Source organism: Acomys russatus, chromosome 13 (genome assembly GCF_903995435.1).
Source record: "Acomys russatus chromosome 13, mAcoRus1.1, whole genome shotgun sequence".
NCBI classification, from domain to species: Eukaryota; Metazoa; Chordata; class Mammalia; order Rodentia; family Muridae; genus Acomys; species Acomys russatus.
The window spans coordinates 34,548,316-34,564,804 of record NC_067149.1 but is presented as its reverse complement, the minus strand read 5'-3'; the positions used below and the strand labels follow the sequence as shown (position 1 = coordinate 34,564,804).

General features: G+C 39.1%; 1 protein-coding gene across 4 annotated transcripts in view; it reads right to left on the bottom strand.

Moving 5' to 3' along the window:
* The window catches only part of LOC127197235 (contactin-4), a 746,803-nt gene that overhangs the window by 28,344 nt on the left and 701,970 nt on the right, over positions 1 to 16,489 (bottom strand). For 3 of the 4 annotated variants that reach the window (XM_051155008.1, XM_051155007.1, XM_051155010.1), the window contains exons 13-14: positions 6,682 to 6,857; positions 1,365 to 1,485 (exon numbers count right to left, since the gene is read on the bottom strand). In XM_051155008.1, coding sequence (XP_051010965.1) covers positions 1,365 to 1,485; positions 6,682 to 6,857 — 297 coding nt within the window. The remainder of the gene's footprint in view (positions 1 to 1,364; positions 1,486 to 6,681; positions 6,858 to 16,489) is intronic. The other variant, XM_051155009.1, reaches the window with a different exon arrangement.

Sequence of the window (16,489 nt, the reverse complement as noted above, 5' to 3'; positions counted from 1 at the left end):
ACAAACATCTGTTACTCCAGTTCCTGGGGGATTTACCACCTTCTTCTGGTCTTTGTGAGTACTGCATACCCACGGTATACAGATACAAGCAAATAAAACACTATTCACATGAAATACAATGACAATTCTCTGTTTCTTTTTGCTGTTGGTAGGATGTGGCGGCACACATCTGTAATTCCAGCACTGAGGCTGTAATTCCAGGCTGAGGCAAGAAGATTGTGAGTTTGAAGCAAGTTTCTCTTTTTTAAAAATCCTAAAAATCCTAAATGTCTTTTATAAATGGATTTGAAGCCCGGAGTTTTCTCCAGCTGGTGAACTCATTTAGGGTAGCCGTAGTTGCAAGGTTTAACTTAGACTATGTCACTAGTACTAAGAGTCTGCTCAAGGTCTGTGTTCTGTATGAAATACCCTCCTATTCATGACATTTCACGCACATGAGTGTTTCCTTATCAAGTCATATTTTAAAATCAAGGCAGCCCTCTCAGAACATGGTCCAGGAACAAAGTTGTGTTAGAAAAATGCTGAACGCTTGTGAGAACATTCCATAAGAGCACAAGAAAAGAGTTTTGTGACCTCAGCTTCTTCAAAACACAAACTTGTTCTTGGAATGTGTCTTCTGTTCTCCTCCCAGGTGTAGTGCCTAGGTGTGGGTTAACTTCAGATTACTCGTTACTGCTTGCCGGTATTATTCAATTAAATGTTTATATGCCTCTACGGAAAACATGCTTTTGCCATGTGTGGGTTGTCCTTTGATTGTTTACAGCTTGAACCTATGAGAACTTTCATTAGGTGATCTTTCTTAGCCCTCAGAGTATAAGTTGTTTGATGCACTGAACAAAGTTGACAATTGCATGAGACTTTCAGACTGCCTCATTAGTCGGCTCCATTTCCCCAGATCCCACCACCTCCAGAGTGGTAAACACAGGCATAATAATATTAGGGGAAAAGTAAGTTTCCTTAAGCCCCTGCTATACCACTAACCTAAAACACTAATGTGGTTCAGTCCAGATGAAACACAAAAGGGCTAGTTGAATCACTTTTTTACCTAATTGCTTTTGTCAGTCTAAAAGTTATTCTAGAACATCCTATCACCTGAGTAGTCATAATTAGGGCAGTGGGAGTTCTTCTCATTCTGAAAACTAGACCTATTCTGTGCACTTTCTGCTTGTCCATCTTTTATGAGGGATACATGTTCAGGAAACATCTGTAGACTGTTAACCACCCTTTAGAGTGGTTAGCTTTTGTAGTTTTAACATAATTCAAACCCACTGAGGATGTCCATTGCTGTGGCAGAGTACTTACCATAGAAATATTGAAAAGGCAAAAAAACAAGCACTAAGAAACAAAAATAAATAGTCTAGTACCTCTTACGATCAGGTCCGCAGCAGCAGAGAGTTTGTCCACACTTGTTTGGACCATGCAGACATATTTCCCAGCATGCTTCAGTTGGATGTTTCGGATCATCAAATCACCAGCTGAATCCTGCTGATAAAGTAGAGGAAAGTGGCTACAATTACTTTTTAATGAGCCCTAAATATCATTATCACATGAAGGACACTATGACTAATGGATTTATTTTACACCGGCTGATGAAAGCATTAGTGATGCAAGCCATGGCTATTAAAACTATGTGAGCCAACCCGAGAGATAAGAACACCAATGTTTTAAGAGAGCTTATCTTTTACAGGAGCTCAGGTGTCTGGATCTGTCTGCTTCCCCTGGTGGCATCACTCAAAGTTACACAATGTGGCTTCTGATCAAGCCTTATGGGATCCCTTCAGTCCGCTCTCAATCTATTGCCTGCACTAGCATTCTGAAACTTTGAAATCCTATTTTTGGGGGGGAGGGGAAAGGAGGCAAACTTACATTTGGAGGCATCTGCATCTTTCTGCACAATCCTGACTTGCAGCCAGCATTTTGATTATTCTCAGGTTTGAATTAAAGGATTATGAAGGCCAGACTCTCTAAGGAAATCTCGAATCATCTAGTGTGGAATAGTGCTAATTTGTTTTCCAAATGCCAAATGCATGTTTGATTAGCAGATGAATAGGACTAATTACATCCTAGTATGGATGCCTATGTGCCCCACAATCATTTCTACACTGCTCACCAGAAAATCACTTTTCATACATAGAAAATGATCTCTCCACCAGACTGCTCCAGCTTGGAGTTTGGTTTCACTGCCCAGATATTGAGAAGCTTGGAGAATTAGGAAGTGACCATTTTGTGGGTTAGACCAGAAATGTTCTTCTTTTGGAATCAAAACTACAGAACAAGAAGTTGGCACAGACTTTGAAGCTATTTCTCTAAAGAGCAGTGACAATGGGTGACTCTCTGTAGGATTCTGTACACACCCATAACTTTCCAATCTTTTAGCTCTGTTAACACGCTCAGTTCCCACATGTTCTATGGGGCAGGTTCTCTTGTTAGCTTATTTATAGAGGAAAAAACCCTAACTCAAAGAGGCTAAGCACGTTACTATAAGCCACGGAAGTAGCAAAAGACACTCAGTTCTAATCCCTGTTGTTTACTGTCTGTGTGTTATGTATGGGCACATGTGTAAACATGTTTGTGTATATGCTGGTGCATGTCTGTGGTGGATACATGCAGAGAAGAGTACGATTTCATGTGTCATTCCTCAGGCATTGTCTAGTTTGTCAGTTGGACACAGGGTCTCTTAGTGGCCTAAAGCTTGCCAAGTAGACGAGGCTGGCTGGCAAAGGAGCCCCAGTAATCTGCCTGTCTCTATCTCCTCAGCACTGAGATTGCAAGCAGGTGCCACCATGCCTGAATTTTATATACGTTCTGGGGTTTGAATTTATGTCTTTGTGCTCAACAGACTAGCATTTCCCCAACTGAGCCATGTCCCTGTGCCAACCCATGTTATTGATGATAATTCTATATTCCCCAGAGAAGAACTTATTCCTATGTAAAAGCAACAAGTCTTTGGTTTCTTTTTAGTTTCACTAAAACAAGTCACATGCTTATTTACCAGGAACAAGGAAAATGTCAGGCATGCCAACTGTTGCTGCTAGGATTAGGGAAAAAAAAAGAGAGGAATATGTCTTGGAGGCAGAGCCTCAGTTTGGAGACTTAGTTGCTTGGGGCCCATCCCTGCTGTGTGATTTCATCTAAGTCTCTTAATCTGTCTGCCTCTCAGTTTATTGACCTTTCAAAGAAGGATGCCCTCCCTACCTTGCGATGTTGTGAAAATCAAATGGGACTGGATATCTCTGTGAAATCCTTTCACAGACTATGAAGCATAGAGTAAATTTAAACTTGTCTTATTGATGGCTGTGATCAATTTTCTTTGTGAAATAATCATGTCAAAGACCTTAAATCTAATTCAGGAAGAGCTGAGATTTTTTTTATCTGAAAGTTCTTTTATTTATAACACTTGTGTTCTCATCCTTTTCCACTATATACTGAACACATTTCAGTATAAAAATGGGAAAATAATTACTGACCTATTTTATAGGGTTCCTGTGAGAATTGGGGAGCTCATATATAATAAGAAGATGATTGATGAATGATTAGATGCCTTGCAAATAAAAGGAATCAACATTATGAATCTAAAATTGTTCATATGTTGGGGCTTTAAGAGGATACTTAAACAAAAACTAAGCTTCATAATGGAAATGTGTGCAGGGGGTAGGAAATCATAGTGATCTTAAGGTGGGCAACATATTTACTTTAAAATGGAAGCCATATTGATTTTAAGGTAGGAGCTATGCTGACTTTAAGGTGGAAGGTATATTGACATTAGAAAAATAATTTTATCCTATCTCAGTGATTCATTCTATTCACTAGGGGATGAGTATCAAAGAAACTTACTGTAAGCCTACTTCAACACATAGCAACCTACTAACATAATTTCATGGTTCTGTGACTAAGAACGTGTCTTAGCTATTCTTAAATTTTGGTGAGATTTATAGCTTTTAAATCAAACTGAAAAAAAAATGAAAGGATTGAAATAAAAGTCTCACAAAGTGGGGCTCTTCTTTTCCTTAGAAATATCCATATCAAACTGTTACTAAGGTCTACATTTATGTTTCTACCTAGCAGAACAAAATAGTATCAGGGTACTTAACTCTTATTCCAACTGTGGTCTCTGTTCTGTTTCTGAAAGAGCACTAGAGGACATCAGAGAATGACAAAACAACATTTCCTAAAACCCAATAGGCCAGATTTGTCCACCATTCTTTCATTATGCTGACTTGGGAAACACAAACTCAAATGCGTCTGAGTGTAGAATGGTACATAGTTACCTTCTCAACTGTGAAATCCTAAAATTATCACCATGGGTGACCATAGTGACTAACCTACTTCCCTCTCTTTGTTTGTAGCAATAGTGGATTGCTGATCCTGATGACTATGCTAGTTGCACAGAGGAGAGAGATGTTTCTTATATGAAAAGCAAATGAGAACAATTATTATGGTTTTTAGTGCTTTTGTTTTTGTTTTTGTTTGGTTTTGAGACAGGGTCTTTCTATTGAAACCAGGATGACCTACACCTCACTATGTAGCACAAGGTTGTCTCAAACTCAGATCCTTTTGTTTCTGCTTCCTGAATGCTGGGATTACAGGTGTGTACCACAACAGGAGGTTGAGTGAAAGCATGTCTGTGAATGATAAGTGTCCGTGGTCCTTTGCTCTGTTGAGATGCTTCCTATGCATCTCAGCTGAAATGGTGTATAACGGCTTGTAGGTCTGATTGGCCAGGGATCTTTTTCAGTCATCAATTGTCAATCCATGCTAATTAGCTATTGCTCATGAAATTCTCAGAGATCATACTTTTCATATGGATTTTACTTACAATGTTGGTTTAAATGTGAAAGTCAACTATTCAGTTTAGTTGATAAAGGGTTGTCTCAATGTATACTGCCCTATTATTTAAAAAAAAACAAAAACCCTTCTTTCAGAGTGTACAGCCATTAGAGTTTTAAATGTGTGTGTGTGTGTGTGTGTGTGTGTGTGTGTGTGTGTATGTGTGTGTGTGTGTGTGTGTGTGTGAGATACATATGGGCCTAAGTATATTTTTAGACTTTAAAGTATTTGATACCATTAATGCATTAAGGAAGTAGACTTGTTCTCACTAAGCTGGGCTATATGAAAGGGGCCCAGAATGGTTAATAATGGCAAAGTCATCCAGCCTTACTCAACCAATATTCCAAAAGAGAATCCTTAACAAACAGAGACAGCCTCTGGTGTCATGAATTAGCTTCTCTCCTGTGCATACAAAGTGATATCATTTAAATATCATCCTTGAGGGAATAAAGAGAATATTCATTCAGATCTCTTCTAGTGTTCTGCAACTTAAACTATACCAAACTAAGCATGCTTGTCATGGGTAGAATATTACAATAGTTAGGTTGAAAATATATTCTTCCCCCAAAAGAAAATATATTCCCAATATATCTTATAGAAGGAGTTCTTAGATTCAGGGCATTTATAATCCACCTAAAGGGGTACACATGGGATGAGAAGAGCAAATCAGTATATCATATTTCTATGGCAGTTGAGGGAGATTAGTGCCTTTCAAATCATAGCCCTAGTTTTATACCACAGTGCTTTCTGATTTGTCCTTCTAAGAAAGCAACCACCAGAGTGAATATTCATTACCAACAGGAATGTAAAGCTGTGATAATACAGAAAAATAATTGGGGAAAACTTTTCCAATGGACAAATATTGTTCCTAGATTTAATCTTCTCTTGGCACATATTCAATGATAATATATATATTGTCCTAGAAAGTAAGGCATTTCAAAAATTGAAGTATTTGGAGTCAGACTCCATGGAGATAATAAATCACCTCTGTGTACTTGCAGAATCAAGAAAACAAATGCCAACCTTGTGATGATGAGTCTCCCATAGGAGCATAGAGAGATACAGTATCAGCCTAAAGGCATACACGGAAACTAACTTTAAGATGTAGGCAGTAAGCTTCAAACCTCTACCAGGACCTAGCCGACAAACATGATATTCTCCACCGTTGAGTGGTGAGTGAGATCTGACTCTCACACGAACTCTGGTGCCCCTTTTCTGACCACGTCCCCTGGATGGGGAGGCCTGGCAACACTCAGAGGAAGGATAGCAAGTTACCAAGAAGAGACTCGATATTCTAAGAGCATATATAGGGGGAGGAGATCTCCCTCAATCATAGACATAGGGGAGGGGAGAAGGGGGGAAGTGGGAGGGAGGGAAGAATGGGAGGAAACAGGGGAAGGGCTAACAATCAAGATGTAATATGAATAAATTAATAAAATTTTTAAAAACACCACAAATAATGAAAAAAAAAAGATACTTCATTAACTGCTTGGTGGTATATTATCTAATATGGGAGTAGAGCTTAGGCTGAGAAGCTCAAAGCTGAGTCTGTTCACTTAGCAAATGTGGAGAAAAGGCACTTCATATAACTCCTACGACCTTCACTTCCCTTCTTCACACACAGCAGTAAATAACTAACTTGACATCAGGTTGGCTATGCATGCTATATGCAATACCACTTACTCAACCAAGGATGCAGAAAAGAGCAGAAATGAATAAAAAATTCTGTGAAATAAGAGACTTCAAAAATGACTTTACATTTGTTTGCAAGTTAATCCAAACAAATTAATTTGGTTCAGACTGCAGAACTTTAGGTGTGCTGTTTCCTCTGGATAGTATGACATTAATACTTACCCCTCCAACTCTTTCAAAGTGGTCTCCATCTTTGTCAAAGTCTATCAAGTGTCCATTAAATGACCAAGTGAACACAATGTCCAGGGAGTGATCATGTGTCACCTGGCATGGAAGAACAATGCTTTCTCCCACAGTGACATCCATGCTGGAAGGAGGTACCATCACCTTTGTTGGGTCTAGAGTTTGAAAGAAAACAACAAGGGTTGTAGATGCAGGTCAGTGGTAAATCACTTTCCTTACACACATATGTCAAGCCCTAAATGCAATCTCCAGTACCATCAAACTCCCCCTAGCCATCATCACGAACAAACAAACAAACAAACAGTTCATCAGTTTGTATGGCAATTCAGTGTAGAACCCTTTTGAAACTACAGCAGAAGGAAAGTACTTGGTTTGATGCTCTTTCTTAAGCTGAGATTACCCAGCTTAAGTTACCTGAGATGCCCAGATTCAGACAGGAGGTTATTTTCAATATAAAAAGATAAAGCTGCTCTCTATGTGCACTTTCACGGAGCAATAGAATTCAGCCCAGAAGCCATGAGGTGAGATCTCAGGAGACATGCACACAAGGGTTCACTGGCTGGCAGGCTGCTCTGAAAGATCCTCTTTTTAAAAGGTTTGCATGTCTCCCTGGTCTCACTACAAGCTATATCTCTGTTTCATACTGTCAGGTCCAAAGGAAAATGCCTCCATTCCGGAGGTTAGACAAAAGCCAGCATTCCTCAGGAACTTGTGAAGCCAGTTGCCTGCTGCAAAAAGGAGCTATTCTCCTTATCAGTAGCAGAAGGGGCAAATGGCTATTTGTGGTGTCTGTTAGCATACCAGAGTGCACGCTGGCCTCCAGGCTCCCTCAGGAGCACAAATAGCTGTTACACACTCCAGAGTCCATGCCAACATCCTAGCCCTTCTCAACCCTCCCCTACGCTAATGTTCTGGCTCGTGGGCTTTTCTTCCCCCAGCTATTCATTCTCCTTCAAACTCTGTTATTTCTACAGTGCTCCCCCCTCTCCCTTCTTCTCACTCTCTTTGTCTTCTTCTCTGTGTCTCCCTCCTCCCTCTCTCTCCAGCCCTGGTTCTCTCAGATCCTGTCTCCTGGCCCTATGTCCTTTACTATTTTCTCCCTTTGTTCTAGACTCTTCAATATGCGCCTAGTGGTTCTCTCTCCCATATACAAAATAAAAGCCTCCCCTTTACCCGTACCACACAATGGTAATGCCACCAGTTTATATACATACAAGCAGAAAAAAAAATCTATGTTTAATAATCTATGTACTTTGAAGCTTGTTTGACTTTTGGATTTTCGTTTGTTTTTATTGTTGTTGCAAAAGTGTCTAGAATTGTAGTATATCAAAATGAGAGGGAAAAAATCCAGAAACTGGACAACAAATCAAAGCAAAAAATTTCCACAAAAAGCAATACCAAACCACATCCACATAAAACTTCTGTTTTCCCTTGATCTTAGCAGAAGATTGAGAAGTAGTGAAACTATCCTTTTCTTTTATTCCACCCCCCCCCCCCCCCGCCAAGGCTCCATATAGTGAGTTCCAGCATATCCAAGGCTATGCAGAGAGACCCTGTATGATATAGATAGATAGAAAGATAGATAGATAGATAGATAGATAGATACTGTAGTTCTAAAAGTTACATCTAAGGAGGTGGAACAATTTAGGCCAGCCTCTAGGGTGTACTAGTTCCCATCTGTTACAAGAAAGGGCAGACTCACAGCTCTTTGGGGGCCCCAGTCTTAATTTTATTATTTCATCCAGAAAAAGACTGACTCAATACAGCCAAATACTGACTTGTGAAGAAACCAGGGCAGTAAAGGACTGGAATGCTCCTCAAGCCTTGATCAGCAAGCTGTTTTAGTGAACTGAAGTATAGGTCTGGACAGTGGTCAATGGACCTAAAACTGAATGAAATAAAACCGAATAGTGCCTACGAGGACGTGTTTTAAAGTGTGATGATATTGACGGCTACTCCCACTCCACGGACGCATCTAGATGAGGAACCAAGGAGCCTTTCCTCCTGATTAGGTAAGAAGGTTAGTTTCTTTGACTTTTTGTCTTACTAGATGCTACAGCCTCCCTTGTAATTGCTCCAGAGAAACCCCGAGACAAGCTTTAGGAAATAGCTATAGCTTCCTGTTCCAGAGGGCTATTCTATATGTTATAATTGCTCATCAATGGGAGTTGCATTTTACTGATGTCAGAAGAAAGAGTTTGGATTTCTCGAAATTCCGTGACTTCATGCTTTTACTACCTGTGACTTGACACTAACTCCGTAGAGTTTATTACAAAAGTTCTAGAAACAAAGGAAAGATATTTATCCTTTGGGATGTTTTCTTTTTGGCCACTTTTTAAATTTTTATTTTTAATTTATTCACTTTACATCTCAATTGTAGCCCTCTCCCTCATCTCTTTAGGCAGAATTTCCCCCCATCTTCAGGCTCATTTTTTTTTTTTCAGTTGTTTTGTTTTATGCCACTGTAAACATGATAAAGGAAACCTCCTACTTCTTTTATAAAATGTAAATAGGGCCAGGCAATGTATCTGGTATAAATGAGGTTTATTTAGGGGAAGGGGAGTAGAGGAGTAGACAGGCAGATAGACAGAAGAGGACAGAGTCATGGAGGGGCGTGGGGGAGACTTGACGTAAGGGGTTGCCAATACCCTAAAAGCAGGCTAGTGGGTTCACCCCAAAACCAGGGCCTTAAATCAGGCCCAGGGCTTTAAGAAATCGGTTGCCCATGTAATTCATAAAGCAGCTAACCCTTATCACAGACTCTGGAGCTGGGAGAAAAACAAAACAAAACAAAACAAAACAACAACAACAAAAACAGGTACATTGTCTTTAGGTCCTATGTCATAGTTTTTAAAAAAGGCAAGTTTCTGGGCCTGGCTTCACCAGGTCCTCCTCAATCCCCATGCCTCCCAACAAAAACTAAATCTTAGACCCTGCGCAGTGTTCTCCTGTCCCCTTTATACTGAGCCTGAGCCTCAGGCTTCTGGGTGCCAACCTTCCAAACCAATAGAGTCTGCTCCTGTGATTTGTTTTAAGGTTGAATTGATATGAATACTGGCTCCTCTTTTATTCCCCTCTAATGATTTATTTCTTACACATGGTGCAGAGATAGCACGGCATTCCTTCCAACTTAGTATGTGTTTGCTTATATCTTTATCAAGCTATTTCATAATCTGTCTATCAATTTACAGCTTGCCACTTTGAAATTAGTAGCGATTTTAAGGGATTTAAATACAACCACAAAAGTAATGAATAGCACAAAGAAGGTGAAACCTGTATATTGCTTCTTCGAAATAAAGAATAATAGTTTTGGGCTGAAGACATGTCTCATTGCTTAAGAGTATGCTCTCTTCCGGCGGACCTGAGATTGTTCTGAGCATCTGTATCAGGCAGGTTATAACCTTCTGTAACTCTAGCTCCAGGGTTATCTGCCACCTCTGTCCACACCCACACAAACATGCATACATCATTAAAATTAAAATGTTTACAAGAGTTATTAGTTTTCAATGTTACCCTTTACACTTTTTGTTTGTTTGTTTTATTTGGGGTGAAACAAGCTTGCTTAGCAGAGAAGGTTTGTCAATTCTTAACCCACATGTGGTTGTTTACAATGCTACAGAGTTTCATAAATGATGTCAGAAAGTACAATGGTAACAAGCAATACGACTTCGACACAGTGGTCACGTCCACACCTCATGAACGAAATCTGAATTCAGTCGTATTTCTCAAAGGTCTTTGCAGTAAACCAAAGTATTGTTTTCATTAAGAATCCGATACCACGCAGTGGAGATGTGGGGAGGTTTATTGGAGGGAAGGGAAAGGGAGTGGAGTTAGGACTGAGGGGGCCATGAGGGTAGAAAGAGAGACAGAGACAGAGAGACAGTGGGAGAGAGAGGTAGGGAAAGGAGGCACCCCCTAGGAAGAGTGCAAGAGAGAGAGAGGTAAGAGAGAAAGAGGGTGAGATAAAGTGGCCGGTTGGCCTTTTCATATTCTGTCACACACCTGGTGACAGCAAGCAATGACATCATAAGTTGCTAATCAACCTAGAGGCAGCCACCTATATGCTAACAAAAGCTGCAAACAATATTAAGTCGAAACTACCACCCTCAAGAACAACAACAAAGAAAACATAAATTAAATATCCTCCATATTCATAGAACTGTTTCAGCCTGCCTGTAAGACTTATAAAACTATTTATTAAATGTACTGCTTGGATTAAAATCTATGGTAGGAATTTTGAAATAAAATTTCATGGAAGACTTTTCATTTGGCTCTACTTTCCTTCTAATTGACAATCATTGTGTGTATATATATACAGTGTGCATATATATATATACAGTATATATGTATAATGTGAGTTTTCTTTGTTTTAATACACACTTATATTTAATATATTTTGATTATTTTTTCTTCTCCCCCAACTCAGAACTCTAGAACTTTCCTACCTTCCTACTCACCCAGCTTTATGTTCTTTATTTTTTCAAAATAAAAAATAAAAATTAATTGAACAAAAAAACCAAACAAAATCATCAAAATGAAAATCAAAACAAACAAGCATAGGACCAACAGGACACACACTGTCTAGACAAAATAAAATGAAACAAAAAGTTCACCAAACCAAACAAACCAAAGAATGGAGTTTGTTTTGTGTTGGCCAACTACTCCTGGGCACAGGACATTCCCTATAGTGTGGATATACTCCACTAGAGAAAACTGATTTTCCATTTGCTAGAAGGCATCATTTGCAAATAACTTCTTAGATAGGAGTGGGAACCCATGCTCACTCCCCACTCTTTGCTAGGACCATGCCTGTGTGGGCTTTGTGCAATATACTGCTGCACATCGAAGGGACTGATAGAATAATAAGAATCATTATTAAGACCCTTAGCACCGTTAAACACTCCACATAGCATATCTCACATATTCCTAGTAGACAGCATTACTATTTCTGTCTAATAGACAAGAAGATTGATGACCAAAAAAGGTTAAGGAAGTGTGTGTTGTACTATCCTCCTTTCCTTCATGTAGCTGAGAACACGAGATCAGTGCACACGTCTTGCATATCACAAGCCTAAGAGCATAAGACAGCAATTTGCACTCCTTATTATGTGTAGTCAACTGAAGATATTTAAGTACAGATGGATTCTAAGAGCTTCTGACACAGGACACAAATATTACTGTAAAGGTAATGGACCTGTTGCTACAAGTAGATACCACATAGTGATTCCTAAAATGCTACCTCTAGTAGTAAGCCTACATGTGAAATTTAGGAGAGTAGAGTCAAATATCCAGGCTCAAGACCATAAAACTGTTATTCCCTGACCTTGTGTGGGATATCCGCAAGGAATCTGCAAATATAACAAAATCTACATATATCTGAAATCGTGTTCTCTTCTCTATATACATTCTCTCCTTTTGTGTTAGAAATCGAACCTATGGCTTTGCATACCTTGTAATACCGAGTCACATCCCTAGCACATTCAGGGATCTGGAACAGATTTTTATTAATGAAACTCTAATGCCTGTTAGCCAAGGACCAGTGGGGTTTCTCACATAAAGGATTGTGCTGGCCAAGTTGCAGTACTGACAAGAGCTAATTCATTAATTTAGTGCTTGTTACCAATTCATGGTCTGAGCTCTGGAGTAGCAACAATCAATGCAAAGTAAGTCATGCATGTCCACACACCAGAGAGGTCTCCCAGGGACCAGAGGAGATTAAACTAAGGAGCTTGAAAACCTCATTAGGTCCTTGGTTTTATCGGTGTTTACCTCTTCAGCACTCTTGTTTACTGTGTTATGAATTCTGATGCTTTTACTTGATTAATTTCCTTAAATCTGAATACAACTGCTGTACACAAATAAACAGATGGCTTCCTGTGAAAACAAACTGTCTCCCTTCCTTTGGTTTTAATTCATCAAGATCACGGAGGACCTGTATTTATGACTTCTGTTTTGACAAGTCACTCTCACTATTGTTCTGTGCACAGAACTCTCAGTGGCAATTAAAACTCAAGATGCTGTTTGAATCCTGTTGCAATTAAGTGACAACAATAGTAGGACCAAGTACACCCTCAGACATCCAGTCTGTGGTTGTTTCATGTTTCCAACATGGAGAGTGACAAATCCAGGATGCTCGAGCACTGAAGCTGACACTTATTTACTAACTGCTTAAGCTACTAAGAGCTCATAGAAATTATTTTATTTCCTGCATTGATTTCTAGATAGACCAATTGCTTTGTTTTAAAGAATTTAACAACCACAAGAAAAAGTTAATAATTAGACAAGTAAATAATCAGATTAATTAACAAATGAATGGGTACATAATACATATCCAAGCCATTTTATGTGCTGACTTGATGATGGGTAAAAAGGCATTTCAAATTATAGATATTGTCTGTAGAAGCAAATGGTTTTGGTCATACAAGAGTAATAACTACATAGCCATGTTTATTGTTTAACTACCATAAACAATGGTTTCTTGGGGTGCTGGGGGTGTTCCAAGACAGGGTTTCTCTGTGTAGCCTTAGCTGTCCTGGACTTGTTTTGTAGACCAGGGTCCTCAAACTCACAGAGGTCAGCTTGAACTCACATGGTAAGTTCTAGCACATGCAAGGTTATAGAGGGACCCTCTCTCTCTCTCTCTCTCTCTCTCTCTCTGTGCCTCTCATCTCTCTCTCTCTCTCTCTCTCTTTCTCTGTCTTTCTCTCTGTCTCTCTCTGTCACTCCCTATCATCTCTCTATCATCTACCTACCTACCTACTTAACTATTCTCTCAATATACATAATGACATGTGGTAGAAAGGAAGGGAAACATAAAGAAGGCAGAGAAGGGCATGGGGATTGAATATTTTAAAAGTCCACGATCTTCATGCATAAAAGTGCCACAATAAAATGAGTCATTTTATAGCAAATAGACAGTAATTTTAAAAGTTCTTTGTGCCTATGAGATAGTAATTCCATTAAAACTTTTTAATGTGTCTGTGTGTGAGTACAGGTACTTACATACCTAGAACATGTGCAGAAGTAAAAAGTCAACTTTGTGTGACAGTCCTTGATTTCTACCTTGTTTGAGGCTGGATCTCTTTGTTGTTCATCTGTGCACACCTGCCCAGCTGGCCTGTGAGACTCTGGGGTTTCTTCTATTTCCAGATCCTGTCACACAGTAGGAGCCCTGGGAGTACAGGCACACCATGTGTGTTTGGGCACATGAATTTAGACTCTCCTTTTTTCATGGCAACAACGTGCTCACTGAACCATCTCTTCAAGCCCAATGACTCTAGTTTTGCTGTTATTTTTCAAGATTGCATTTTCCTTTTTCCTTTACAATTTCTTTTCATTTCAATCACAATGCTAAGATATTCACTTGGTGCCTATCAAGGAAGTGTGTGAGTATGTGTGTGCATACATGTGTATGTGTGAGTGTGTGAGCAAGTAAATGTGCTGTGTATATTTATGCGCTCATGTATGAGTGTGTGATTGTGTATATGTTTATGTGTGAGTGGGCATGTTCATTTATTTGTGTACATGAGTGTGTGAGTGTGTGGTTGAGTGTGTGTGTGTGAACATGTGTGTGTGTGAGTATGTGTCAATGTGTGTGTAAGTGTATACCTATGTCAATGTGTTAGTGAACGTGTGAGTGTGTGGATGTGTGTGTAAGAGTGTATGGATGTGTGTTTACTCATCATGAATCATTTGTTAGCAAATGTCCTAACTGTGATGGCTGAGATGATGTTTTTTTTGTGTGTCTTCTTTTAAATTATCATTTCTTTTTTTAGGAAGGAGCTTTAAAAAGTATGAAACTCTTTAAAGGCGTGCAACTTGCCAAAGAGCTAAGAGCTAGTTTTACTTTTAATGACTTAAGGGAAAATGGATAGAGAACTGCTTTCAATAATAAATGCCACAGCAAAAGCTATTGATGGATGATAATAATAATGCTGGAGTCACATACTTGTGGGTAATCTTCAACACTTTTTAGTTGGCCCCTATTTTTCAATAAAAATAAAATCAATACTGGATAAATGAATTTATCAATTCTTTGTAAGATATATATCAAAAAGGATGTCTTAAATATTAGATGGAAATCAAGATTCTCAGTGAGTCAAACTGGACCATGCTTTTTTAAAATCTAGGATGAAATTTAACAGGGATAATTGCAAATGGCTGCACTTTTAAAAGTTAGCAACCTCAGTAGATACTGAAGGATTGGCAGTGCCCAAAGACAAGATGAATATTTCATAATGTGAGGGATCCATGTAACTGCCAAAAAAAGTTAATGAAATCTTGGACTACACTCATTGCCTATGTTATTCCAATTTAAGGAGGTAATAGTCCAGCTGTATTTTGCATTAGTCGGGACATAGCTAACCACTACTCTCCTTTGCATTTACTGACAGATGAGCACACCCTTGCTACTGAAGGATTCAATACATTTAAACAGCAAAAATCACCCTGAGTGTTCAATTCAAGAAAGAAAAACAAAGAGAGGCATGATGGTAGCTTTTAAACCCATGAAAGGTTTATAAGCAGAAGCTTAGCTGCCTATTTTGTATTTGCCCACAGTAGAAAAGACTGTTTTAGTCCTGCATAAAGAAGGGCTTTTCTAATCATTGGATTTTTCTAATGGGAAAATGGGTTTCCTGAGGGAACCACGAATCTCCATTTAGAAAGTATTCAAAAGGATGAAAGAACCATCAGAAATGGATACAAAGTGGCACTGATGTCCAGGCAGGCTGGACAAGATGTGTTGTGCCTTGTATTTGTGATTTTCTCCTTCCATCAGCACCTACCACACAAACGTATCTTCCTGGCTTCTCCACCTTATATCATTTCCCTGCTGTGGCTGGTGGGCAGTCTGTGGGAAGGTGTTTTGAGTTTACACAGAAAATCCTGTCTGAACCAACTACTTCTACGGTGGCTATCAAACGACCCCTTGTAGCCGCCATTCTATGTACATATGCCAGGAGACATTCTACTCTAGGGAAATGTGTTCCTATCTCTCTGGTGTACCTACTTACAGATATTGACAACAACTCATACCTTCTTGTTTTATTCAACAGTTTATGGGATATTACTAACATTTTTTTCAATGCTTAAAAATTTCCCATTTTGGCCAGTGGGAAGCTTCTGTCCTATTGGCATTTTATCACTGAGTATTTCTTTACAGTGTGATCCAACAACATGTTCTAGACCTCTCTTGTATGAGTGTGTGTACCTACACCACACAAACACCCACACACACATGCACAGGGAGAGAGCAGGGGAGAGGGAGACGGACAGAGAGAAGGAAAGAGGGAGAGAGTGAGTTAATGCTTGTTATTTTTGAGCTAGGCTGTGCTGGGTTACAGCAAGCACACACACATGTAGCCACACCCAGCATTTCTCTCTCTCATCTGTGTGCTAGGGATTGAACTCATGCCCACATGCTTTGACAGCAATGCTTACCAGTGATTCCCCAGCCCTAAGCTTATCTTACATTTCCTTTTTCTATATCCATATATATCCATATATATATATATTTTATATATGAATCCATACACACACACACACACACACACACACACACACACACACACACACACACATATATATATAATCAATCACTTCTCCAAGGAACCCTGGTGGTTTTTAGTTGACTATATTTTTTAGAACCCAGGTAGGGAAAATTGATGTGTTCATTGTTATCAATATCATTCACACACACACACGCCCCACAATACATACACAAGTAACACATATATCATAAACATTTATAGCTTTAAATATATCTTAATTTCAAGTAATTCTTTAT